Below are 26,272 nucleotides of genomic sequence, written 5' to 3'. Positions count from 1 at the left end.
GTGATACTAATACTAATGATATGTGATACACATCTAAATAAATCAGTTTTATCTATCTTTGTAGTTATTATTATTATTGTTTGTACTGCTTTTTATCATAAGATAGTTGAACTGCTGCTAAAGTTATTGCTGAAGAATCTATCTATCTACTTATTATAGTTAACATTTATTTTTCATAAGTAAATCAATGCACTGCTAATACTGTATATGATATCCATCTACACAATTTTATTTTGTCCATCAGTTTTAACTGTTTTTAACATGAGTTAACTGCCTTTATTTCTATTAGTAATATAGCTTATCCCGCTTTATCTATCTATCTATCTATCTATCTATCTATCTATCTATCTATCTATCTATCTATCTATCTATCTATCTAATAGTGGTATTTAAAATTTAAAAGGGAATGTTTCCTTTGTACTTGTACTAGAAAAAAAAGAATCCTCTAGGGAGAATCCCGTCTATTCAGACGTAAAAAGTTTTGATGTCAGGCAACAGCTAAAAAGTGGATCAGGTTTCGTGAGCCTTTTTCTATATTTATCTCTGTGATTTAATGCTGGGCAGAGGGTTTAAATGGCATCAAGCAGTTGGTGTGAAGGGGAGAAGTGCAGTTGCTGTGTTGTTATTGAAGGGAAACACATCTTAACAGTCAAACACGATGGAACTCTTTGAAACCAGCCCTTACTTTTTCCCAGAGCAAAGATTTTTTGACAATGAAAATTATTTTTCCACACGGCTCCCCACTTATGATCAGACTGGATTTCAAGATCGTGGCTCCATGGGTATTTGCGCTGATGGTGTTATACTGCAAGGAGCAGGCATTGAAGAGAAGGTATCTCCTCATGCCAGCGTAGGCCAACAGGACCACTGTCCCGGGCAATGCCTGCCATGGGCCTGCAAAATGTGCAAACGGAAGACAGTGTCTTTGGACAGAAGACGAGCAGCTACGATGAGGGAAAAACGCAGGTTGAAGAAAGTAAATGAAGCTTTTGAAGCCTTAAAAAGAAGCACTTTGTTAAACCCTAATCAGAGACTTCCTAAAGTTGAGATCCTGAGGAGTGCCATCCAGTACATAGAACGCCTGCAAGCTCTGCTGGCATCCCTTAACCAGCAAGACAGGGACCAAAGAGATTTGCTATACATAACGAATGGAGGGCAGCGTGTGGTAAGCATCAGTGATTTTGGAAAATTAATCATATAAATACAATACTTTGCTTGTTCTTTATCAATAGAATACCTGTTAAGATTGATGAATCGGTACATTATATTTAATGTCAAAACATACACTGTACATTTAGTAATAGAGATACTACCATGGCATCAGATACCACCCTGGCATTACTCACAATATCCTACAGGGGAAACAATAAAGGTGTGCCAGTGTGCAAAGATGATGTACAGTTTTATAGACAATGACAGTACCCAATCATATTTTACTTTTCATCAGTGTAGACCAATCAGGACACTGTTAGATGATTAATTATTGTTTGCTAAGTACTGCACTGTGTACATTACTGTTTGCCTTGTCAAACAAGTCTATACGAACTATTTCCTGTATAACTAATCCTTAAAATACAGAAGTTTTACAGCTTACATTTTAGTATGATAGATTTGGATTTTGCTAAATAATCTATATACAAGCATGAGTAAATCAGAACAATTAACATTATTGCTGGGAGTTAATGGAATAATATGGAGTATTGATGTGGTTTCATGTATAAAATAAGATAAAGACAACTTTTCCCACTATGAAAACAGCAATAAAAATAATTAATGCGTCTTTAATAAGAAAACGAGGCATCTTATTTACACAGGTTTAGTACACACTGCAATCAGGTGGCCAGCTTTAAAATCATGCCTAACCTGTTTTTCTTGGTATATATTGTCTTGTGATTATCAAGCTGAATATAAAGTGATCATTCTAAGGTTTGCTGTTATCTGACTTGATTTGTACAAACTTCAGTTGTAATAATCAAGCCCCTTATGAAGCAATAATGAACAACAGCAAGCATTCAGAAGTATTTATTTGCACACATTGAGGTTTTCCAACATCTTGAAAATGGCTGATGTATGCTTTTTAAATAATTTGCTTTTCTTAGTTTAAAAAGGAACAATACATCGCATGTTCCTTCATTTACACATCAGGCAAATTGGAAAGAGGGTTTTATCAGGTCTAGGAAAGTCACAATTCACGCAAATACGGTAGATCTATTACCACTTGCCATTCTTGGTGAGAGATCTACTTATGTATGAACAACCTTACACATTCTCTTTTATCTTGATTTTTTCTCCTAAATGAAATCCTTTGCCTACTTAACCAGAGAGCACCATCTCAATCAATTTCTCCTTGCTGACCTTGACCAAGCCTGGATGTTAGCAGCATAACAATGCAGACCACTCAGTACAAGAAGTTCATTTTTAATTCTGAAAGTCATTATCCTGTAGGGACAGTAAAGTAAATAGGGATATATTTAAAGAAGTCAATGCATAATGCTTATTATAAACAGTTGAACACCTAACTCTTGTCATACAAATATCCCAAGCTTGATAAATATGCTTCTTCCATTAACCTGTGCAACACAAGTTTACGGAATTCCTAAATTAATGATTGTCTGGATTTTTTTTTTGTTCAAAAGTTATTTACCACTATACTAAAGGTGAACAAATGCTATGAATATAGACAGCATAGATAATATGATAACACAGATACTATACAATATAGTAAATTCTATTTTAAACAGAAGTTGCAGAAACAAAACTTGAGAGGTTCTATGATGTATATTCCAAAAGTATACAACTTGTGTGCTTTATTGGGACCATTAATATAAAAATTTACGGTGGTCCATGCATTAAAAATCTGAAGCAAGTAGAACAGGTTTGTAACAGAAGAATACAATATTTTTATCATACTTTGTGAAACTGCATTGTTCTATATAGATTGGATTATAATGGATTATATGTATTAAAATTATTCTCTAATGTTACGTACAATATAGTAAACTATGTCGGTTGTATATAAAAAAAATAATGAAATGTTTACTATATATAATTATAATTCTTATATAATAGGACAGATGTGGTTTAATGGGATTTTAAGATTTTGCTGAACTGTTTAGAGACTGTGAAGACAACACATGTTGTGGATTCTGTCATTGGTGACAAGCGTGTCAAACACATTGCTGTCATTAGGCTGGTTTCTTGCCTTCCACATTCGTGTAGCACTTGAACTCCTTAGTATGTCAATGCTAGTAGGGCTTATGTGTGACCTCATCACTGCCTGGACTAGCAAAGGTTATTTGGTCACTGGGTAGAGAGTGAGTGGCTGGTGACAGTAAACAGCATGCAGCAGCCTTGCTGGTACTAATCCTCATGGGACTTTGGGCAATCAGCTTTGAATGGCTGTTATGTTTACTGCTCAGTATGTCAGTCAGTTACTTTGATAAAATCCTCCATGTGTAAACTAAATCCACCAATTACTTCTGCTTTTTAGTTAAAACAAACCTATCCTTATTTAAACTGATCAACTGCAATAGATTATATGTCATAAGTGATGTATCATTTGAGATCAGGTTATTAACCACTTAAATTACTTTTAGTTTTTTAAAATTACACAATCACTGCTGTGTAATCAGAATTGGAACTTAGCAGTTTTGGTAGGTCCTATTTAAATCTTTAATACCTTTTGCGTAAAATTATAAAAACAAATGTACTGAGTCATAGCTGAGCACTACAGCAAATTATTCAACAAGACCGTTTAACGATAATCTTATTCAGCCGCAACATGTTACATCGCCCAATTAATGAATTACTGCTTTTATGAAGGCAAGATTCCAGTAATATAGATTTTTAATGGAAAATCAGTATATTGAACCATTTACTATCCTACTATATTTAATTGGTTCATTAATTTAACAGGAAGTTTTGATATGGGAGGGGGGGTTACAAATTTTACTGCTGCACCCTTGATGCATCCACCTAAAGCTGAGGGCTATATTGGCTGGCATGCTTATACTGGAGCACATATGCTTAAATCCGCACAACCCACAATCTGTCTGTATGCATCCTATGTGTGGTTGGTGTTTTTACAGGAAAAAAGCACTTAAAAAGGTAAAATAAGTGCATGAAACTTAGCAGAAACTTGGTCTGGAAGAACCTGCTGACTTACAATTGTTTACCAATCCCACTGATCAGGAAAGATGACCATCTTATATCTGGTGGCAACTTAACATTATCCTGGACTGTTACAGATTCAGAAAAAAAAGCTTTAAGCTTGCTTAGTTATTGAAATGTTCCCTAAGCAAGCATTCTTTTCCAGATGATAGGTTCCTTTTAATGGAAACCTGTAGTTAGGAACTGAAGGCTGCCGCTGCTAACCACGTGTGCGGAAAATGCAAAGGCTGTTATCTTGATTCAGGTTATTTAATACTTTCGAAATCACTGACCTGGAATAAATATGCAGATGAGGGGTTCTGACTCTGCTCTGACTTTTCTGACCTTCATCTAATGTCTCTGACTACTGAGGCCAGATACTTTGTAGAGCTGGAGCCTACATTTGTCTATATTGTATGAATGATTTGGGGGTCTTTGTGCAATAATGTGTTCTTTTTTGGTCCACAGGAGATCCAGCACAACCTTAGGCAGCTGGACAAATAGTGCTAAAAATGTCATTGCCTTTCCACAGTTTCTCCCTTGTAAGTGCAGAGATAATTGACACTATAGAATGAAATTGCCAGAGACACAGATCTGTGCATTTGGGGTCTTTTTAGTGTCTGATATTTGTAAATCGCCTGAAACAATTTCCTATGAATCGCTACTATTATAAAAAAAATCCTCGGGATTTAGGCAACCTTTTCAGTTTGCTAATCTTTAATAAATATTTACCTTCATATTTTTTGTTTTAGATGAGCTATCTGAAAATGACAGAATTAATTGTTTTGAGAAGCAAGAAAATCTGGATAATTGCCAATATTTTAAGTAACCTTTCACTAATATAGGAGTGGTGGGTATTTAGAGCTACATAAATATATAGAGATCATGTAGATGGCATGAAATACTCTAGATGAAGACGACAATTAATTTGGTTCTCTTGACCACATGCATCTTGTAGGGACATCCACATACACTTGTGAAGGAGGACATGACAAGAGCATTAACCCATGATCAGAAAACATATCTTATAATAAAACGAAAGCCAAACTTTTTTATTATTTTGGATAGAGTAGGGATTGTAAAAACTGCTATCAATTTGGGAAGATTTTCCCTTTACTTGCTGTAGACATATTATAATTTATGAAGAAATCATTGTAAAGTGAGGCAAATGTCCTTTAGTTTATCATTGTAACAAGAGTCTGCATTAGAAGATGTGCCCTCTATATCTGTTTGGGTGACATTTCAAAGTTGTGTATTTCCTTTGGCAAGAGTCTTCTGGACAGTTACAGTAAATCTGCCTAATGGGGATACAGACAATGAGAAACAAACAAAAGTTTGATGGTTATGGGTGTGCTGCGCTAGATCTTAGGCTTTTTTACTCTGTTATCATAGGAAAAAAGCATGATTTGTGAAGCACAATGCTGTGGTTGATGTAGCTCACATACACCAGGGGGCCTTGAAGAATGCCTATGGAAGAATCTAGGGAGGGAATTCATAAAGGGTGTTGTAAACATGCTTTAGAATTCCATTGGGCCTCCACACCAAAATTGTCAGTAATTGTGCCTGATTCATGTACCTGTCAGAAACAGGTACATAAATCAGTCACCACTGAGGTTGGAGTGTTCACACTTGACATTGCTGCCTCATTGTGCTCCCTCTTTGACAGCTTATGGCAGTGAGCATATCTATAGCCATTAATTCTAATAGCGGCTTTTGAATCCACCCACTGCCAACCAATGTCAATCAAAAGTAAGGCATACCTTATGGATAACTAGTCTCTCAGTTCTACACTGGGCTTCACCCACTCAAGAGGTGCTCTGGTCATAGGAACTAGTTCACCATCAGGTCTGCCTTCTCTGTCGCTTGTCATGTCCCAAATATGGGTATTGTTATATTTGGGTAATGACATCACCAGTATCCTCTTGGGATAGAGCCACATTCATGACAGCTTCACAGCATAGGTATGCCCCAATCTGAACATCGGTATACCTCTGTACACCAGCTCAGAGCTGGTCTTAATTACTGCCAGTTTTCTAATCTGTGAATTGGCAGTAATTATGTTACTGCCACATCTACAGGTTTTGAAACTGGCAGTGGTAGTAGGAACTACCTAACTTTTATGCACATGTCAGTACCAAAGCTGGTGGAAATGCTTGCCTGAATTAGGTGGAGGTAGTATTAAAGGGCACTATTGCCAGAAAAGTGACAAAAATACTATGAATGAATTTCCCAGTATATGTTTAGAAACACAAATTGAGCATCACAGTTATTATATTGTTCAAAATTCCTTAATCAAAATGACACAAGATGTTACAGACTATGCATTTCAGAGCCATCTTCATTCATTTTCTAATTAATATTAGTTTTTATAGTTTATTTATTATTCTATATACTTTCCATTTCATACTTTTAGTTTATTTATTATTTTTAATCCTTTAGTGTTGATGAAGGGGGGAGGGGGCATTTGTAACCCCTGAAGGTGCATTTGTTGCAATATTTTGTATCATCTCTACTAAGGGCTAATACATTTAGATTTCTGGAATCTCTCATAATTGGTGTGGTGCTCGCATTGTGGTTAACATTTAGCACAATAAAAAACTGATAGGGGTTTTAATCAGTCAACATTCTATCCAAAACAAAAAAAGTTTTGTCTCTAGATATATTTTAACCTCTTGCTGATCATATACTGTACATGTATGGTGGCAAGGCTGCTCTCCTGTGCAAGGTATGTGATTTTGCACTCCCGGGTCTGGGGCACGCACGGCACCGCTGGCGACCCGCGGGAGCCAATCAGAGGGTCCGGCGAATCTGATGTTTGCTGGGATCCACTTACCGACAGAGACAGATCGCCATTCTGTTAGCAGGGAAGACAGAGATCCTGTGTTTCTGCTAAGGAGGAACACGGATTTCTGTTTTCCCACAGTTACAGCACATTCCCCACAGTTAGCAAGCACTCCCTAGGGACACATTTAACCCTTTGATCTCCCCTGATGTAAACCCCTTCCATGCCAGTGTCATTAGTACAGCACTGATCACTGTATTGGTGTCACTGGTCCCCAAAAAAGTATCAAAACTCACGTAGTGTCCGATTTGTCCATCGCAATGTCACAGTCCCGCTATAAGTCACTGATAACTGCCATTACTAGTAAAAAAATTAAATAAATAAAAATTCATAGTTTGTAGACGCTATAACCTTTGCACAAACTAATCAATATACGCTTATTGGGATTTTTTTTTACCAAAAACATGTAATAAAATACATATTGGCCTAAACTGATGAAGAAATTACATTTTTTACATTTTTTTATTGGATAAGTTTTATAGCAAAATGTAAAAAACATTCTTTATATTTCAAAACTATTGGCCTATTTTGTTTATAGCGCACAAAAAAAAAAAAAAAAAATGCAGAGGGGATCAAATATCACCAAAAGAAAGCTCTATTTGTGGGGAAAAAAAGTACATCAATTTTATATAGGTACAGAGCCGCACGACCACACGATTGTCGATTAAAATAACGCAGTGCTGTATCGCAAAAAATGGCCTGGTCATGAAGGGGGTAAATCTTCCGGAGCTGAAGTTGCTAAAGTGAGAATTTCAGTAATCTGAATAGCTACTGTGGGTTAGAACACTGTGTACATTCTCACTCTTCACACTATTTATTTGTATCTTTTTTTCTATCTTTATTTTTTTTTTAGTTAAGAAAAATAAACCCTTTTCATACAAAGCCTACCTACTGATGAGTGACAGCAACAGGCTGTACATGTGTGTCACTGGTTGAGTCACTCTACGTCATGTGTGCATTAAATGAGTTAGCTACGTTCCATATCTATTGGAAAATCATTTTGGCTATTATCACAATTCCATTTTCTCAGCATGCTTGGATAAACGTTACGTAGATTCAAGTGCGCAGGCACTTCTGTTTTTCATTAGGCTTGCAGTAATTCCTGTATATTTATTCAATTTCACAGTATTATTTAAGGCAATGAGCTTTATTGCTGGAAGTGCCTAAAACGATTAACATGTAATTTCAATTGAAATTAAAGACAAACACTTGGCTTTAGACTGCATAATAATTTATGGCTTTAAGCGGTTCCATCTTGTTTGTTAAACGTATTAATTTCATTCGATCAGTTGAAATATGGTTGGAGTTATGTTCTCCCCGTCTAGTTTCCATTGCCTAGGAAGGATCGTACATAGTCATGTCATGTACTACAGGCTGTAGAGACTTGTAAATGTAATTTGTACATCTTTGTATAGCTCCCCTAGTTGCAAAATCATGTAATTATATCATGCACAATTTAACAGCAACAGCCCAGTAAAGTGACAAAATAAGAGTACATAATCTTTTATTCACAGAACTGAAAGAGGAACATATGCTGGGAGAAATACATAAGGTGGCATTGATCTTACCTCTTTCTGAAAACACTGGTTGCCTGGATAGTATGTAGACACAAAGGCTTTGATAAGTTCTGAGTCACTGATCCAGAACAAGTGTACAACCAGTGAAATCATTGATAAATTTAAACTCCAGATCAGCATATTTATATTTTTTACAACACAAATCTCCTTTAATTATGCTAGAAAAAATAATGAATGGGTTTTGTACACCAAATATTTACCAGTATTTTGGTTAAAGGAGAAGTATAGCCAAAGCTATTTTGGCTTTACATTTCCTGTAGGTCACAGGAGTGCAGATTGTTCTTCACTCCTGTGACCCGTTTTCAGCCAACAGTGGGCTAAAGTCTGCTATAGGGTTGACTTCACTCAGCCAGTCCAGGCTCGGGAAAGATTTCGACCATAAGTCAGGATCCACCCAGATGCCTGGACTGGCACCTGGCTCAGCCTCTCAGTGATCCACTGAGAGACTGGGCCAGCCCCTTCCGGCCCCTCCACAGCACCCTGTTCCAGTGAGTGCTTGAGGGGCAGAGAGGAGAGTCAGTGACTGACACTCACACAGTTCTCACTGCAGAATTGACGGGGGACAGATGCAGCATCGGATCAATGCTGCATCCACCTAGGTGTTTTTTTTTGTACATCCATACTTCTCTATTTAAGTATTTAAACTTTGCAAAAAAAAATTCTAAATTGTATATTATATTATAAAGAAACATAAAATCCACACCCTAAGATTATTTTCTGTGTGATGAAGATGAAGCTGAAATAAATACATGTGAACTATCTTACCATCCAAAATATTTTATTTCTGTTTAGCCGCTTTTGTGATCTAGGAACCCATTCCAGACAGCATGAATAGATTGGTGACCTTACATTTCTCCTTTGTGTTAAGTTCACCTTGGATGGACCAGACCCATCCTTTCACTCATTTACCTTCAATTCAACATTTCTAATGGTATGTGGTCACACTGTCCTGTGCTCAACACAGAAAGGCCTGGATGTTTAGCAGAGTCTGTAAGATATCTACATCTGGTGCTCTCTGACATCAGACTCAGGTTTGTTTATTGCTCCTGCCCACCACTGTAGCTCTCCAATCTAGCCCACTGCCCTCACCCACCACTGTCACCCTGCTGAGTGGAGCAGCCAGACACTGATGAGGCCATCCCTCTGCTCTTCTATCCTGTTAGTATGTTTAGGAAGGGAGGATGACAGCAATGTTCAATGAAATATTGGCTCACAGTGCCACTTCTGCTCTCCCATTTCGTGGTGTCTGTTCAGAGAATAATGAGAGCCAGACATCAAGATATATTCAGGTAATTATACTAGTTTTACATAAAAATAAAGCTGGCAACTTTTTAATAAATGTATTAAATAGATTACATAGTGTACTAGCTGCCCTGAGTTTATCCTAAAAGCTTCTTTTATATAATGAATAATGACATACAGGCTAGTTATATAAGTATATTTCTGAAGAAATTTACAGAATACATTATAACTCTTAATAATGTACAGATTAGATTATTGCCGCTTTCCTTACCAGATATATTAGGAAATGACATGTATTGGCACACACAAACAGGCTGACTAGATTTAGAAAAATCAATAGGTAAACTGATGCACAATTATCAGGAGACTTCAGTTAAACTCACTGCATTTATAAACAAGGTAGGATGACACATAGGTTATACAAGGCTTTCCTAAATCCAATTTATCCCATCATGCATCACTTCTATAATGAGTGGTAGGTATCACCTGAAAGTATTTATTTTAAATTGAAACAGGGAAACAGGAAAATGTACAAAATAATGCTTCTTCCCTTGTGCTAATCACATGTATCAAATCTGGTGCTCAAAATAATATTCACATCACTGTGTATTGAAATCAATGGGCCTTTTTTCAAACAAACCTGAGGCTGTGACTGAGCTGACTCCCAAGTTAGTACACATTGCATTTATATGCATAGCTAGTTCTTGGAAACATAACAATTATAATTTTATTCAGTGGAAAAGTGTATTAATATCTGTGTAGAATTAACAAATGGTATGTAATGAGGAGAAATAGGAGGTTCCATTAGTGAAAACTGTCTTGAAGTCCGTTCTTACATTAAAAAAAATATGTGCCACATATGTATTAGTTATGGCCATAGTTAAACTCAAGAAGGTGATTAAGATAATCTCACTAGACTAGGGAACCTACATTTGTTTCCCCATGGAAATGCCAGCTTGGTGGTGCTATAGTTAGCATTGATGCCTTGATGCCTCATGGTCCTGTTTAGATGCCACCAGGTTCATTGCTGCACCAAGTACTTGTATCTTCTTTCCTATGTTTGTGTAAGTTCCCTCCAGTTCTTCTGGTCTTCCAAAAACAAACTGTTGGCTGCTTGGTTTCTGCTTTAGTTGAGCCAAGATTGTATTAGAATATTTGTATGATTACTACAAATATTGGCCTGTACACACGAGCAAACTTTCCGGCAGGCGGACTTTCCGACAGAAAAGGTCTGATAGGACATTCTGATCGTGTGGGCTTCATCGGACCTTCATCGACAGACCTTTTCTGTCGAAAATTCAGACGGACCTAGAAATAGAACATGTTTCAAATCTTTCCGACGGACTTGATTCCTATCGAAAAATCCGTTCGTCTGTATGCTAGTCCGACGGATCAAAAACGACGCAAGGGCAGCTATTGGCTACTGGCTATGAACTTCCTTATTCTAGTGCGGTCGTACATCATCACGTTCGAAACAATCGGACTTTGGTGTGATCATGTGTAGGCAAGTCCGTTTCGTTGGAACTCCGCCGGAACTCCGTCAAAAAGTCTTTCGGAGTTCCGGCGGATGAGGAGTCCGCTCGTGTGTATGCGGCATAAGATTAATTTGCATTGATGATAAAAGGTACACTGTAAAGTACAATGAGCAAAATTATAAACGCAACACTTTTGTGTTTACCCCTATTTATCATGAGCTGAACACAAAGATCTATGACTTTTTCTATGTACACAAAAGGCCTATTTCTCTCAAATATTGTTCACAAATCTGTCTAAATCTTAGTTAGTTAGCACTTCTCCTTTGCCGAGATAATCCATCCACCTCACAGGTGTGGCTTATTAAGATGCTGATTAGACAGCATGATTATTGCACAGATGTTCCTTAAGCTGGCCACAATAAAAAGCCACTCTAAAATGTGCCGTTTTATCACACAGCACAATGCCACAGATGTCGCAAAGTTTTGAGGGAGCGCGCAATTGGCATGCTGACTGCAGGAATGTCCACCAGAGCTGTTGCCCTTGAATTGAATGTTCATTTCTCTACCATAAGCCGTCTCCCAAGGCGTTTCAGAGAATTTGGCAGTACATCCAACCGACCTAACAAACGCAGACCACGTGTAACCACACCAGCCCAGGACCTCCACATCCAGCAGTGGGCAAATGCTCACATTCGATGGCGTCTGCTACTTTAGAGAGGTGTTCTCTTCACTGTACAGAGCAGATGGCAGAAAGCATGTATGCCATCGTGTGGGTGAGCAGTTTGCTCATGTCAACGCTGTAGATTGAGTGGTCCATGGTGATGGTGGGGTTATGGTTTAGTCAGACGTATACTATGGACAATGAACACAGGTGCATTTCATTGATGGTATTTTGAATGCACCGAGACTGTGACGAGATCCTGAGGCCCATTGTTGTGCCATTCATCCACAACCACCACCTCATGTTGCAGCATGATAATGCACGGCCCCATGTTGAAAGGATCTGCACACAATTCATGGAAGCTGAAAACATCCTAGTTCTTGCATCGCCAGCATACTCACCAGACATGTCACCCATTGAGCATGTTTGGGATGCTCTGGATCAGCGTATATGTTCCAGTTCCTGACAAAATCCAGCTACTTCGCACAGCCATTGAAGAGGAATGGACCAACATTCCACAGGCCACAATCAACAACCCGATCAACTCTATGTGAATGAGATGTGCTGCACTGCGTGAGGCAAATGGTGTGTCACACCAGATACTAACTGATTTTCAGACCCCCCCCCTGACCCCCCCCCCCATACAGTAAAACTGCACATTTTAGAGTGGCCTTTTTAATTGTGGTCAACCTAAGGCCCACCTGTGCAATAATCATGCTGTCTAATCAGCATCTTGATATGCCACACCTGTAAGATGGATGGATTATCTCGGCAAAGAAGAAGTGCTCACTAACACAGATTTAGACAGATTTGTGAACAATATTTGAGAGAAATAGGCCTTTTGTGTACATAGTTGTTGATCTTCGTGTTCAGCTCATGATAAATAGGGGCATATAGGGGCAACACAAAAGTGTTGCATTTATAATTTGCTCAGTATAAAGCAGTATGTTAGTACAGGAAATGGTAAACTAGATAGGCTGTTGAATTTGGAAAAAAAGTTTATTGACCAAGACCATGCTGACCACTAAGAGTGACAATAGTGAAAAAGGAAGCAATACAGCATTTCTGTATAGCAAAGCATATGACAGCAGTTTTTTTTTCAACCTGTTTATGTGACCATTAACTAAAGTTTGTATTCATAAAGGTTGAATAGGGTAAGCTTGAAGTTTGGAGTTTAACTGTCCCTCCACAGCTATAGGGCCCCGTCATGTGAATGTGAGGTGAATATTGACATTTAAAAGTATGTAAATGCTATCTCCATATCGAAAATGAATAGGTTACTAAAGTAAAGTAAAGTAAATTCTCATACGACAGAATAAAAATTCGGAAGTGATGTAATGTGTGATAGTGTATTTGTATTGTATTTTTGAATGAAAACTGTACTGATTAAACTGAATCTGAAAAAACTGAAAAATCGTACAATCTGGTATCATACAAGAAAGTTTTTCCTGTTTGTCCCTTTGGAAATTTTCAGACGACAGCGGTGTACGAACGATCAGATTATCGTACGATCGCTTCAAAAGTGTTATTTTTTGTATAATATTCAGATCGTGCGTACAGGGCTTTAGGGGTGCCTGTTATCAAGCTACAACTTTTATCTCCAAATCTGTACAGATTTATATAGTGCGTATTCCTTATTGTAAGGTCCAGATCTTTATGACTGGTTATGGGCACTTAAAGTATCACAAAGACAACATTTTTATATTATTTGTACTCTAATTATGTATTTTGGAGCCTGAAATATTGGTGTGTCAAGTAGAATCCATACAACCTGTCTACTACAGCCACTGTTGCCACAGTGGAGCTTCTCTCCTGAACACCAGTCAAATATTACTTATGTCTTGCAACCCCATTTATGTGTAGCTCTACCTTTCCAACAAGTCATATCTATCACTCCACTTTTCACATCTGGTGCAAAAACCCAAACTGCTGCTATGATCATAAACAACAAGTAGGTGAACTGTCATTCCAGCTTACAATGAGGAAGAAAAATAGTTCATACATATGCCGCATACATATGCCAGAAAATAAATGACTGAATAAGTGAACTGATCCTTTGCCTCAGCTAGGGTCAACTTGAAGTCACAATTTCATGTAATTCTTTTCTATTCTATTTTAGGTATCCAGTGAATGTGGATCAACTTCTTCATCTTGCAGCCCTGAGTGGAATGAGTCCGACTTCAGTGGAAGTCAAAGTGGTAAGAGGAACGATCTTCAATCTTCCCTTCACTGGCATGAAACATTTTTCTCAGTGATAGCTGGCCACATTTGTGTAGTACTGTACATAGTACATCTATATTTGCTAGAAAAAAATTAAATTTTGGAGGAAAAAAAAAAAAAAAAATTTTATATATATATATATATATATATATATATATATATATATATATATATATATATATATATATATATATATATATATATATATATATACAGTATCTCACAAGTGAGTACACCCCTCACATTTCCCATTTCCCCTCAAAATAACTCAACACACAGCCATTGATGTCTAAACCATTGGCAACAAAAGTGAGTACACCCCTAAGTGAAAATGTCAAAATTGGGCCCAATTAGCCATTTTCCCTCCCCGTTGTCACGTGACTCGTTAGTGCTACAAGGTCTCAGGTGTGAACGTGGAGCTGGTGTGTTAAATTTGGTGTTATAGCTCTCACTCTCTCATACTGGTCACTGGAAGTTTAACATGCCACTTCATGGCAAAGTACTCTCTAAGGATCTGAAAAAAAGAATTGTTGCTCTACATAAAGATGGCCTAGGCTATAAGAAGATTGCCAAGACCCTGAAACTGAGCTGCAGCACTGTGGCCAAGACCATAAAGTGGTTTAACAGGACAGGTCCCACTCAGAACAGGCCTTACCATGGTCGACCAAAGAAGTTGAGAGCACATGCTCAGCGTCATATCCAAGGGTTGTCTTTGGGAAATAGACATATTAATGCTGCCAGCATTGCTGCAGAGGTTGAAAGGGTGGGGGGTCAGCCTGTCAGTGCTCAGACTATAAGCCGCACACTGCATCAAATTGGTCTGCATGGTTGTCGTCCCAGAATGAAGTCTCTTCTAAAGTTGATGCACAAGAAAGCCCGCAAGCAGTTTGCTGAAGACAAGCAGACTAAGGACATAGATTACTGGAGCCATGTCCTGTAATCTAATGAGACCAAGATAAACTTATTTGGCTCAGATGGTGTCAAGCGTGTGTGGCGGCAACCAGGTGAGGAGTACAAAGACAAGTGTGTCTTGTCTACAGTCAAGCATGGTGGTGGAGTGTCATGGTCTGGGGCTGCATGAGTGGTGCCGGCACTGAGGAGCTACAGTTCATTGAGGGAACCATGAATGCCAACATGTAATGTGACATACTGAAGCCGAGCATGGTCCTCTCCCTTCGGAGACTGGGCCGCAGGGCAGTATTCCAACATGATAATGATCCCAATATATATACACACAGTATATATACAGTATATCAAATTGACCCCCATTGAGACTGAACGTGATGGGAAATCTAAATGTTACCATTGTTATCAGAACAATAGGTGATGGAAAATCTTCCAATGGTCTTACAGTAAAAACTTTCTAATATGGGGATACCCCTCTTTTTCCAGAGATTTCCTCTCACTTTCTTTTGCTGAGGAAATTTTCCCAACATGACACAGACAGCAAAAAAAGAAAAAAATAATTGTACAGGCACTTTAACGCTTTTTTATCTACTCCTTTCATTTAAGTTTATTAACTTTACATTTTAGTTTATCAGTATATAAATTGGTATTGTACAAAGAATTGATTTTAAAAACTCAACATCTCTAGGTTTTAAGTCTTCAGTTCAAGTTAACCTAATTACCTACTCTTTAAAATTCTAAGCTGTCAGTCATCCCTGTGTGACACTGTGAAATGTGAATATGGGCGCACATATGTAACATGATCAGTAAGGAAAAACTAAAATGGTTTGCTAATGATGTCCCCACCTAATGAACACAATCACCTGTTTCTTTGTCTTGTCTGTTTACCTATTATGACCTTTGCAGGGCATCAATAAAAAGAAATGTAAATTCTAATTATTAGAAAGGCAATATTTGAGCTTTTTTAACATGCTAATGTAATACACAGCAACCAATCAGAAGTAACATTTCATTGTTCTGACTTCATTAAACTGACATTTGATGACTAGTATGGGAAATTAAGCAGATTGCTCCTTATATGCCCAACTGTTACTAGGAAGTTTCTCAAAGCGATGAATCAAACTCAGAGCTGTCTAGGAAATTGAATTGGCAATACAGGAATCAAAAAGTAAGGAAGCTTAATGAAGTGCATACATCTGGGAGGAAATCAGATGCTCTTTTATACTGAGATTGACAAAGTATTTACATAGGGCTCCGACCAAGCAACTGAGCTGCTAGGGAATGTAGCAAAAGTATCAGCAAATGAGGGCATGTCATAGCAAAGTGAGAGATTCTCCAAATTGAGTGGATATTATACTTTTTCTTGTCCGAGTGTACAGTATAGAGTTGATTTACTAAAACTGGTGGGTGCAAAATCTGGCGCAGCTCTGCATAGAAACCAATCAGCTTCCAGTTTTTTTTTTTCAAAGCTTAATTGAACAAGCTGAAGTTAGAATATGATTGGCTAACATGCACAGCTGCACCAGATTTTGCCCTCTCCAGTTTTAGTAAATCAGCCCCAATGAGTCCTTTAGCCTAAATGATTATACATACATCTGAGAAAAGATGTCTTTGAAACTTTGAGTATCAAGAAGAATTTTGAAATGCATTTAAATCCGGAAGTTTTGTAATTTTATTTTATTTTGTTTAAAAAGCAATAAAAGCTTTACATACGGGAGCACCTACAACATTACCTAAAATGTTCCAATTGAACAACCACTTTTTAACCTCATATAAATATTCTCTATTTTATCAGGAAAGATAAGTTAAAGCTAACATAAAGTATTGAGAAAGACCGACATGTGTAATTAATTGAGAGGGTCCATGGGCTTTGTATTTGTGCACAACAGATCCGAACAGATTTGCATGAAGTGTAAATGAATTGTTCTTCCAGCAAAGGTCAAAATTCCGTACTTTATGTTAATGGATTAAATAGGAACAGAAATCCCTTCAGGCCTCAGATTCTGCATTACAAATGATATGCTCTGTTTAGAAAAATCACATGCCCCCAATAAATGGTTTGTGAAGGTCATATTTGCAGTAATATACACTGATGCAGAGTGCCAGGCAAAGAACAATAGATCAGTTAAGTTCCAGCTGTGTGTTCAAACAATGTGACTCAAAAAGGAGAACATACTGGGGGTTATTTACTAAAGGCAAATCCTATTGTGCACTACAAGTGCACTGCAAGTGCACTTGGAAGTGCAGTCGCTGTAGATCCAAGGGGAAGATTTGAAGTGAGGGGAATCTCTGCTGATTTTATCATCCAATCATTTGCAAGCAAAAATGCTGTTTTTTATTTCCCTTGCATTCTTGATCTACAGTGACTGCACTTCCAAGTGCACTTGGAAGTGCACAGTGGATTTGCCTTTAGTACATAACCCCCACAGAGTGTTAAAGGGCCATATTAAATGCATGAAAATGTGTCAGCTACAGATTACAATTCATAATCAGAGTTTTTCCATAATGCAATACATTCACTTCAATTTTAATTTTGTATTCCTTTAGTTTGGAATAAAAGGCTCCAAATGAAAAGAAGAACTTCCACTGAAAAAAAAATGTATATATATTTTAGGTGAAATACATTGAAGGAAAATTATTACTAATATCCAATCATGTACAGAGGACTTAAAAAAGAGCTTCTCCTCACCTCGTTTTACAGTTTAGTAAAACAGGTCCATGTAGTATAGTTGCATTTACAATTATGATTTTTTGCTATTGTGTTTCCTTTCAGGTTGGAAACTGAAATGTAATATTTACAACAATTTTATAACAATTTAAAAAAAAAATGTTTTACAGAGATGCAGCTGCTCTTTCTCTGAATGAGAATGTGCACATCCTGTCTAAAAAGAGTAATGAGGGAGGGGGATGAATCACTCATAAGTTATCTAAATTTGACCTTGAGATATAAATCGCTGTAAAAAACAGGCTTATATTGTTAAAGTGTAAGTAAACCCCCCTATCGTTTTCAGCCAAGGAAGCTGCCATCTTTGCCTCTGTTTAATCTACAACTGCCATGATGCTGCACATGTGATCAGTTTAGACACCAGCCATTGGATGACTTGACAGTTTGGTTGAGAGCATAACCAATGGTAGTGTTACATTTCCGGCACATGCTGGAAAATAAACTGTTTTATGGATGGATTTACTTCCGCTTTAAGGCAGGCCACAGACGGTGTGAATTTCTTTCCTGCAACCGTGGATTGCAGGAAGTAAATTCACACAATTCCCCCATCAACACAGACAATAACTATAGCAGCCGCTAGCGATAATCACAAGTGAATCCGGCAGGCTAGTTGCACCCATGTTCATCGATCGATAAGCTTGGTACATTCAGCTTGCCCACACACGGTTGGAATCTCGGCCAGTTCCTGATGAACCCACCCAGATTCTAACCGGCCTTATAGAGAAGTCAAAAATATACTTACATGTAAAAGGAGAATAGTATTCCACTGCTGGCCAAACATCTAAGTATAAAAAAAAATTAAAAGTAATTATTTATAATTACCTGATTAAAAAAAACAAAAATATAATTTGATATTAAAAGTAAATAAGCAAAAGTGTGTATAAAAAAATAACAATATGTAAAAAAAATAGACAGATCAAGGTTTGATATGGGTCAGTTTCAGAGTTAGAATAAAGCCTCGTACACACAATCAAGTTTTCCGCAGACAAAGCCTCAGACTTTTGTTCGAAGGGCGTTGGCCAAAAACTTGTCTTGCATACAAACGGCAAACAATTGTCGGCCAACAAACATGAACGTAGTGACATACTAGACATACTACGAGCCGATAAAGAGGAAGTTCAATTGTCAGGCGCCACCCTTTGCGCACCTTCTGCTAATTTGTTGTTAGTAGAAGTTTGGTGAATGTTGATTCGCGATATTCATTTTGCGCTTTTCAATGATTTTTGGAATTATCTCCGGATGACGGACCCCTGCTTTCACCAACTCTTGGCATTGTTGACCCCCTATATTAAGAAGCAGGACACATGCATGAGGCTTTTATTTTATTTTTTGGCTGAATAATGATTTGGTTTGGTATATTTTCTACATTTTTGGATTCATAGAATGCACTTTTTGGTTAAAGTGGTGTTCCACCCCCCCCAAAAAAAAAAAAAAAAGCATAAAAGTGCCTTAAAAAAAAAAAAAATATTTGGAAAAAATGTTTTTTTTTTTACTCACCTCTAAATGCCTGTTGCTAGGGGGTCCCTCTTAGTCTGCCTCCTTCAGTGCCTGGGCTGGTGACATCACTTCCCCTTGGCACAGGAAGGGCTCAGCTCTGCCCCCTCCCTCTTGTCAATCATATGGGACACGTGACAGGTCCCATATGATTGCGCGGCCAATCAGTGTGCGCGCCACCGCTCGCGCATGCACAGTAGGTGCCCGGCTGTGAAGCCACAGTTGCAATGCCAGCGCCACCGAGCGGAAGGGGAGAGGAGCGGGGCTTCCAATCCCCCGCATCGCTGGACCCTGGGACAGGTAAGTGTCCGATTATTAAAAGTCAGCAACTGCAGTATTTGTCCGATGGAGCGTACAAATGGTCGGATTTTCCGCCAACAGCCTGTCTTCACACAATTCCTGTTGGAAAATCCGATCGTGTATACAAGGCTTTATAGTCAAGGATCAAGTTCAGAGTAAAAGGTTAGGTTCAGTATATTTTAGGTAGGATCTAAAAAACAAAAACACTTTTTTTTAATTAGTATTAGTCTCAGTTATTGCCAGAGTCAGTGTGTTTAGGTAGGATAATAAAAAGCAAAAGGCACACCATTGTTTCTGGGCCTTACTACTTTGTCATAAATATGAAAAGTAAAAAATATAAAACAAACTATAAACATTCCTTAGTGTATTTCTAGATATTTTCCTTAATATGTTATCAGCTAAAAAATAAAATAACTTTTTTTTTTTTACTTTTTTGTAGCTTCAAGCACAATACTATAAAAACATACATGTTCTAAATAAGTATTTCAGCTTGCACCACATTGTTTGAACAATGCAAAAGTGGCAGTACTGTCCCTTTTATTATGTGCAAATAGCCCTGTTAGGATATCAGATGAATCACACTCAGGAGAGCTTTCTGTCTTTCTAAAGCTACAAAATTTACATAATTTTCTTGTTCTATTTCAAAGAATTTTTACTATCAAGAGGTCTATGATGGGTAGGATAACTTTACTAGGAAAACTATAAAAAAAAAAAAAAAAACCTGAATTATTCACAAGTATAAACTTTCTCCCGTGTCATAAGGCACCAATACAAAATCAAGTCAGTTTTGTAGTTGATTTCACAAATGTAACTCCTGTTTAAGCATTGGATGAAATGGAAAGACAGATGTGGCCCATTAAAGCCAGACTTGAGTTAACCTATGTCTACTAGGGATGAGCCGAACACCCCCCAGTTTGATTCGCATCCAGAACATGCGAACAGGCAAAAAATTTGTTCGAACACGCAAACACCGTTAAAGACTATGGGACACGAACATGAACAATCAAAAGTGCTCATTTTAAAGGCTTATATGCAAGTTATTGTCATAAAAAGTGTTTGGGTACCTGGCTCCTGCCCCAGGGGACATGTATCAATGCAAAAAGAAGTTTTAAAAATGCTCGTTTTTTCAGGAGCAGTGATTTTAATAATGCTTACAGTGAAACAATAAAAGTGTAATATTCCTTTAAATTTTGTACCTGGGGGGTGACTATAGTATGCCTGTAAAGGGGCGCATGTTTCCCGTGTTTAGAACAATCTGACAGCAAAATGACATTTCTAAAGGAAAAAAAGTAATGTAAAACTACTATCGCTAGCGCCAGCTATAATGAATTGTCGGTCCAGCAATACACATATACACAAAGTTCATTTATAAAAACAGCATGGAATTTCCCCACAGAGGAACCCTGAACCAAAATTTTAAAAAAATGCATGGGGGTACCCCTAAATTCCATACCAGGCCCTTCAGGTCTGGTATGGATATTAAGGGGAACCCCGCGCCAAATTTTTTTAAAAAATGACGTGGGGTCCCCCAAAAATCCATACCAGACCCTTATCCGAGCACGCAACCTGGCAGGCTGCAGGATAAGAGGGGGACAAGAGAGCACCCCCCCTCCTGAACCGTACCAGGCCACATGTCCTCAACATTGGGAGGATGCTTTGGGGTAACCCCCCAAAACACCTTGTCCCCATGTTAATGGGGAGAAGGGCCTCATCCCCACAACCCTTGCCCGGTGGTTGTGGGGGTCTGCGGGCGGGGGGCTTATCGGAATCTGGAAGCCCCCTTTAACAAGGGGATCCCCAGATCCTACCCCCCGTGTGAATTGGTAATGGGGTACAAATGTACTCCTACCATTTCACAAAAAAAGTGTCAAAAAGGTTAAAAAACACTAGAGATGGTTTTTAACAAGTCCTTTATTAATTTCTTCTTCTTCCATGTTCTTCTTCTTCATCTTCTTCTTCCTCCGCTCTTCTCATCCCGCATCTTCCTCCGGCTTCTTCTCCGCTACGTATGCACGATCTGCCTCAGTGGGAGTCTTCCTCTGTGTGAGGCTTCGGTTCTTCTGACACTTTTTATATAATGGAGGGCGGGGCCAACCGGTGACCCTGCCCTCCTCTGACGCGCGGGGATTTCACAGGGACTTCCCTATGGCTTTCCCGTATTGTCAGAGGGGGGCGGGGTCACCCGCTTACGTAACCGGGTGACCCAGCCCTCCTCTGACAACACAGCGGGAGACTCCCACTGAGACGGATCGTGCAGACGGAGCGGAGAAGAAGCCGGAGGAAGATGCGGGATGAGAAGAGAGGAGAAAAAAGAAGATGGAGAAGAAGAAGATGGAGAAGAAGAAGATGGAGGAAGAAGAAGAACACCGAAGGAAGACCAGAAGAAAGAAGATGAAAGAAGAAGAAATTAATAAAGGACTTGTCAAAAACGTCTCTTTTGTTTTTAAAACTTTTATGCCCTGTACACACGATCGGACATTGATCGGACATTCCGACAACAAAATCCAAAATCCTCAAACTTGTCTTGCATACACACGGTCACACAAAGTTGTCGGAAAATCCGATTGTTCTGAACGCGTTGACGTAAAACACGCACGTCGGGACTATAAACGGAGCAGTAGCCAATAGCTTTAATCTCTTAAGTTATTTTGAGCATGTGTGGAACTTTGTGCGTCAGATTTGTGTACACACAATCGGAATTTAACTGATCGGATTTTGTTGTCGGAAAATTTTATAGCCTGCTCTCAAACTTTGTGTGTCGGAAATTCAGACGGAAAAAGTCAGATGGAGCCCACACATGATCAGAAAATCCGACCGTGTGTACAGGGAATTAGACACTTTTTTTGTGAAATGGTAGGGGTACATTTGTACCCCATTACCAATACACACAAGGGGGGCTGGGACCTGGGGGTCCCCTTGTTAAAGGGGGCTTCCAGATTCCGATAAGCCCCCTGCCCTCAGACCCCACAACCACTGGGTTTTGGGGATGAGGCCCTTCTCCCCATCAACATGGGGACAAGGTGCTTTAGGGGGCTACCCCAAAACCCTCCCAATGTTGAGGGCATGTGGCCTGGTATGGTTCAGGAGGGGGGCACTCTCTCGTCTCCCCCTTTTTTCCTGCGGCCTGCTAGGTTGCGTGCTCGGATAAGGGTCTGGTATGGATTTTTGGGGGGGACCCCACGCCACTTTTAATTTTTTTTTTTTAATTTTGGTGCGAGGTCCCCCTAATATCCATATCAGACCTGAAGCATTATTAAAATCACTGCTCCCGAAAAAACGGCTGTTTTTAAAGCTTTTTTTTGCATTGATACATGTCCCCTGGGGCAGGACTCAGGTCCCCAAACACTTTTTATGACAATACCATGCATATAAGCCTTTAAAATTAGCACTTTTGATTTCTCCCATAGACTTTTAAAGGGTGTTCCGAGGCTTTCGAATTTGCCACGAACACCCCAAATTGTTCGCTGTTCGGCGAACGGGTGAACAGCCAATGTTCGAGTTGAACTCATGTTCGACCCGAACATAAAGCCCATCCCTAATGTCTACTGAATGCTGAAAGGTAAATGAGTAAAGAAATTACAAATGAGTGATAAAATAATTATTTATAAATGAACATGAGATTTATATCATAGATATGTGGAGGTAAAATGATAATCTGACAAAGATGCAGTACTTAGTAGTTATATGTCTCTATAGAATACATATTTGCTATCTATCTGGCATCCTAATTCCTTCTGTTTCCTCTTGCAGAAAACCTTCTAAGTGATGATTCCTCAGAGCAACGTGACATAAGTTCATTGTCTTCGATCGTTGACAGCATCACATCTGGAGAGGTGTCTATAAACTATTCTGAGCAGCATATTGGAAACTAAATTATGCAAGATGTTGTTTGTGGACCTTCCTGTAAGCTAATAGCACACTGGAAGTAACATATTATGGACCGATTTTCGTAGCACTGTTGTCTGATAAAATGACTTAGAAATGAAATCTCCTCTCAGTGACGCCATCGACATTTGGTGGTACAGGGTATTAAGTGACATAGAAGGTATTTGGGAGAAATGGATAACATATTTAAACCTAGATCCTCTCAATAAGTTTTGTCCAACCTAATCTTTAGGATAAAGATATTTAATAATGAAACTTGCCTCTACTATTCACGTAGCAAGAGACTGAAGAGCGACATTCATACCACTGGCTAATATTTGGTATATTTTGCTTTTATTTTCTAAGTTTTTCTTCTAAGCTGAATGCTCTAAGCATATGTGACAGAAAATAAAGTAATGTGAGAGTATTTTAAAAATTGCACAGAATATCATAGATGTCAACAAAAGGGCAGTATTAAGTTAAACATCCACTAACCACTCACTTTGGTTGAGGGATATTAAAAGTACTCTTTTGCATGTAAAAATTGGTCTATTTCAGGAGCAGTGTGAGAATACCAAAACCTGGGAATATTTACCAAGTTTGACCTGATCATGCCAGGCCTCAAGTTTTTAAAAATACAGCATGCAAATGTCTCCAGGACTGGGAGACCTTTAAGGCCTGTTCAGAAATATTTTCTTTGCAGCAAAGTCTTCTTTTTCAAACTTCTTTTGGTGCAGAGGGGCAAAACATTTACACCACTTATGTCTGTCATTAATGCCTGCTCAGAGGAAGTTGGTTTGGAATGTGTTCCAAGCAAAGCAGATTTTTCATCTCAGGGAAGTGAACTTTCCTATACTTCCCATGATGCTTGTCTTAAGACACATCCAAATGTACCAGTTATTGTATAATCACTCATTTGTATTGGTAACAATTATTCAGTTAGGCTTCTGCTTGGGATTCTTTTATGTAGAAGTACAGTGTTGTGCCTGGGTTAGCTATGCTGGATATAGCTTGAGGGGCATTACAAATGCTCCGATGGGCCTGGCTCCTAGCGGCAATTGAAATAGAAATGGTCTGTTGGTTGACCAAATAACATTCTTCTTTCGGAATAGTGAAATTACTGTCACTGAAATAGTACTTTCTGGGAGTTTATTCCACACTGTTTGCATGCAAAAGGTACTCAACATATTTTCACACATATTCTAGTGCTAAAACTTTTTCAGACATTATTATGCACAAAACAATGTCCTAAAGTAATAAATCCTTATGTGATCCCTGAAAAAATGTTAAGGAAGCAGGCAAAAGGGATCTAGGCCAAATTATTTACAGTACTTGAATACCACAGTTTTAGTTTCACCAGATAATTAATAAGTGATTGACATTATCATTGCAGTGTGGATATTACAACAATGTTTAAAGAGTATATGTCACTTGACAGCTTGTCTTGTAAAATTAACCCAACACCTGCTTATTTTCCCATTTGCCATACTCCCCTTGCCACCTCCGTGCTCCATCTGAGCCCTTAGTAAATAACCGGTGCTTCCAAGCATGTGAGAGAATGTGACCTCACCAAGAACTCTCAGTTCTGACAGCTGAGGGGAGGCTTGGTGAAGTTGAATATAAGTAGGAAGGGGGTTCTTGTTAAAACAACTTATCGCTTTTCGTTGAATGGGCAAAGTGATTAAGTCTCTTTAATGTAAACAAAATAACAGTTCCGCTGTGCTCTGTTTCACTTCTTCATAGCATGTTGCCTGCTATAAGATAGATAAAGTAGATACAATTTAATGCACAGCTTGGAAGACATACTTTTTATAAATGCACTAAGTTAACTATATTGGTGGTTTGGATTTGAAATATTTTCATACCGGCATTTGTTCTGGTAGTGAGAACCCAATCCAAGGAGAGTAACAAATGAAACACATTAGACTTAATTCACTAAGCTTTAACACAACTGCATGGCTCTTTATTTTCAGTCATGTGACTAATTTTTCAAACCTCAGCTGAAAAAAAAAAGTCACTGTTTTTAAAATAGGGATCCCCGTCTTGGTGTGCTATCTTTGTGAATTGAGTCTCATGTGAGCTGTGTCAGCAAATGACACCTAGAAATGCATGCTAGTGGGTTTCTAGCATGAAAATCTGTAAACTCGTAGCACTTGTCTGCTGTAAATATGTATAACCTTATACAAAATTCTGTTTCTACTGTAAACCACCTTTAAATAAATCCTTAAGATATGTGTTGGACAGCTCTTCCTACAAGAACAGAAATTCTTAATTGATTATGATCAGTTATTGTTTTGTGAATTATTTAAATAATTATTAATATTCCTTTATGTGCCATATTTAAGAAACTGGCCTTAAATGTTGCCATGATAGCACATAATTATTTAATTAAATTATTAAATTAAATATGATTACACCTAATTAATTTAAAAAAAGAGAACTCGATTTAACTTTATTTAAAACTCAACCCAGCTTATATTTATTAATAATATCCTTAAGGAGTAAAATTAAAACACCACAAAGTTATTACTAATATTAATTATGGTTTGGACAACGTTAAAAAAACTTCATATAAATTCCATCTTTTGGTATCAGATTTTTTTTTTTTTTTGTATTATATTTTTATCAAAGGGGTTGGATTTATATAAAATGATGTGGTTTAAATAAAGTTGTTTTTTTTTTTATTGTTCACTGGGGCCAATGGGTTTTTACTGATTGCAGTATTGTTTGACCAATGTTAGTGTAACAGCCATTTTTTTATTATAAATGTGTGGGTTTGCCTTTTTTATTTTTGCTAACTTATTTGTATGTTTTTTT

At 38.1% G+C, this 26,272-nt stretch overlaps 1 protein-coding gene across 1 annotated transcript; it reads left to right on the top strand.

Moving 5' to 3' along the window:
* Positions 1-568: 568 nt before the first annotated feature.
* Positions 569-26,272, top strand: MYOG (myogenin). The gene is made up of 3 exons (XM_073615651.1): positions 569-1,165; positions 14,066-14,144; positions 23,342-26,272. Exons 1-3 carry the CDS (start codon positions 659-661, stop codon positions 23,461-23,463), a joined length of 708 nt encoding a protein of 235 aa, XP_073471752.1. The 5' UTR covers positions 569-658; the 3' UTR covers positions 23,464-26,272.

This window comes from Aquarana catesbeiana, linkage group LG02, assembly GCF_042186555.1.
Source record: "Aquarana catesbeiana isolate 2022-GZ linkage group LG02, ASM4218655v1, whole genome shotgun sequence".
Taxonomy (NCBI): domain Eukaryota; kingdom Metazoa; phylum Chordata; class Amphibia; order Anura; family Ranidae; genus Aquarana; species Aquarana catesbeiana.
This window is presented reverse-complemented; position numbering and strand designations above follow the sequence as displayed.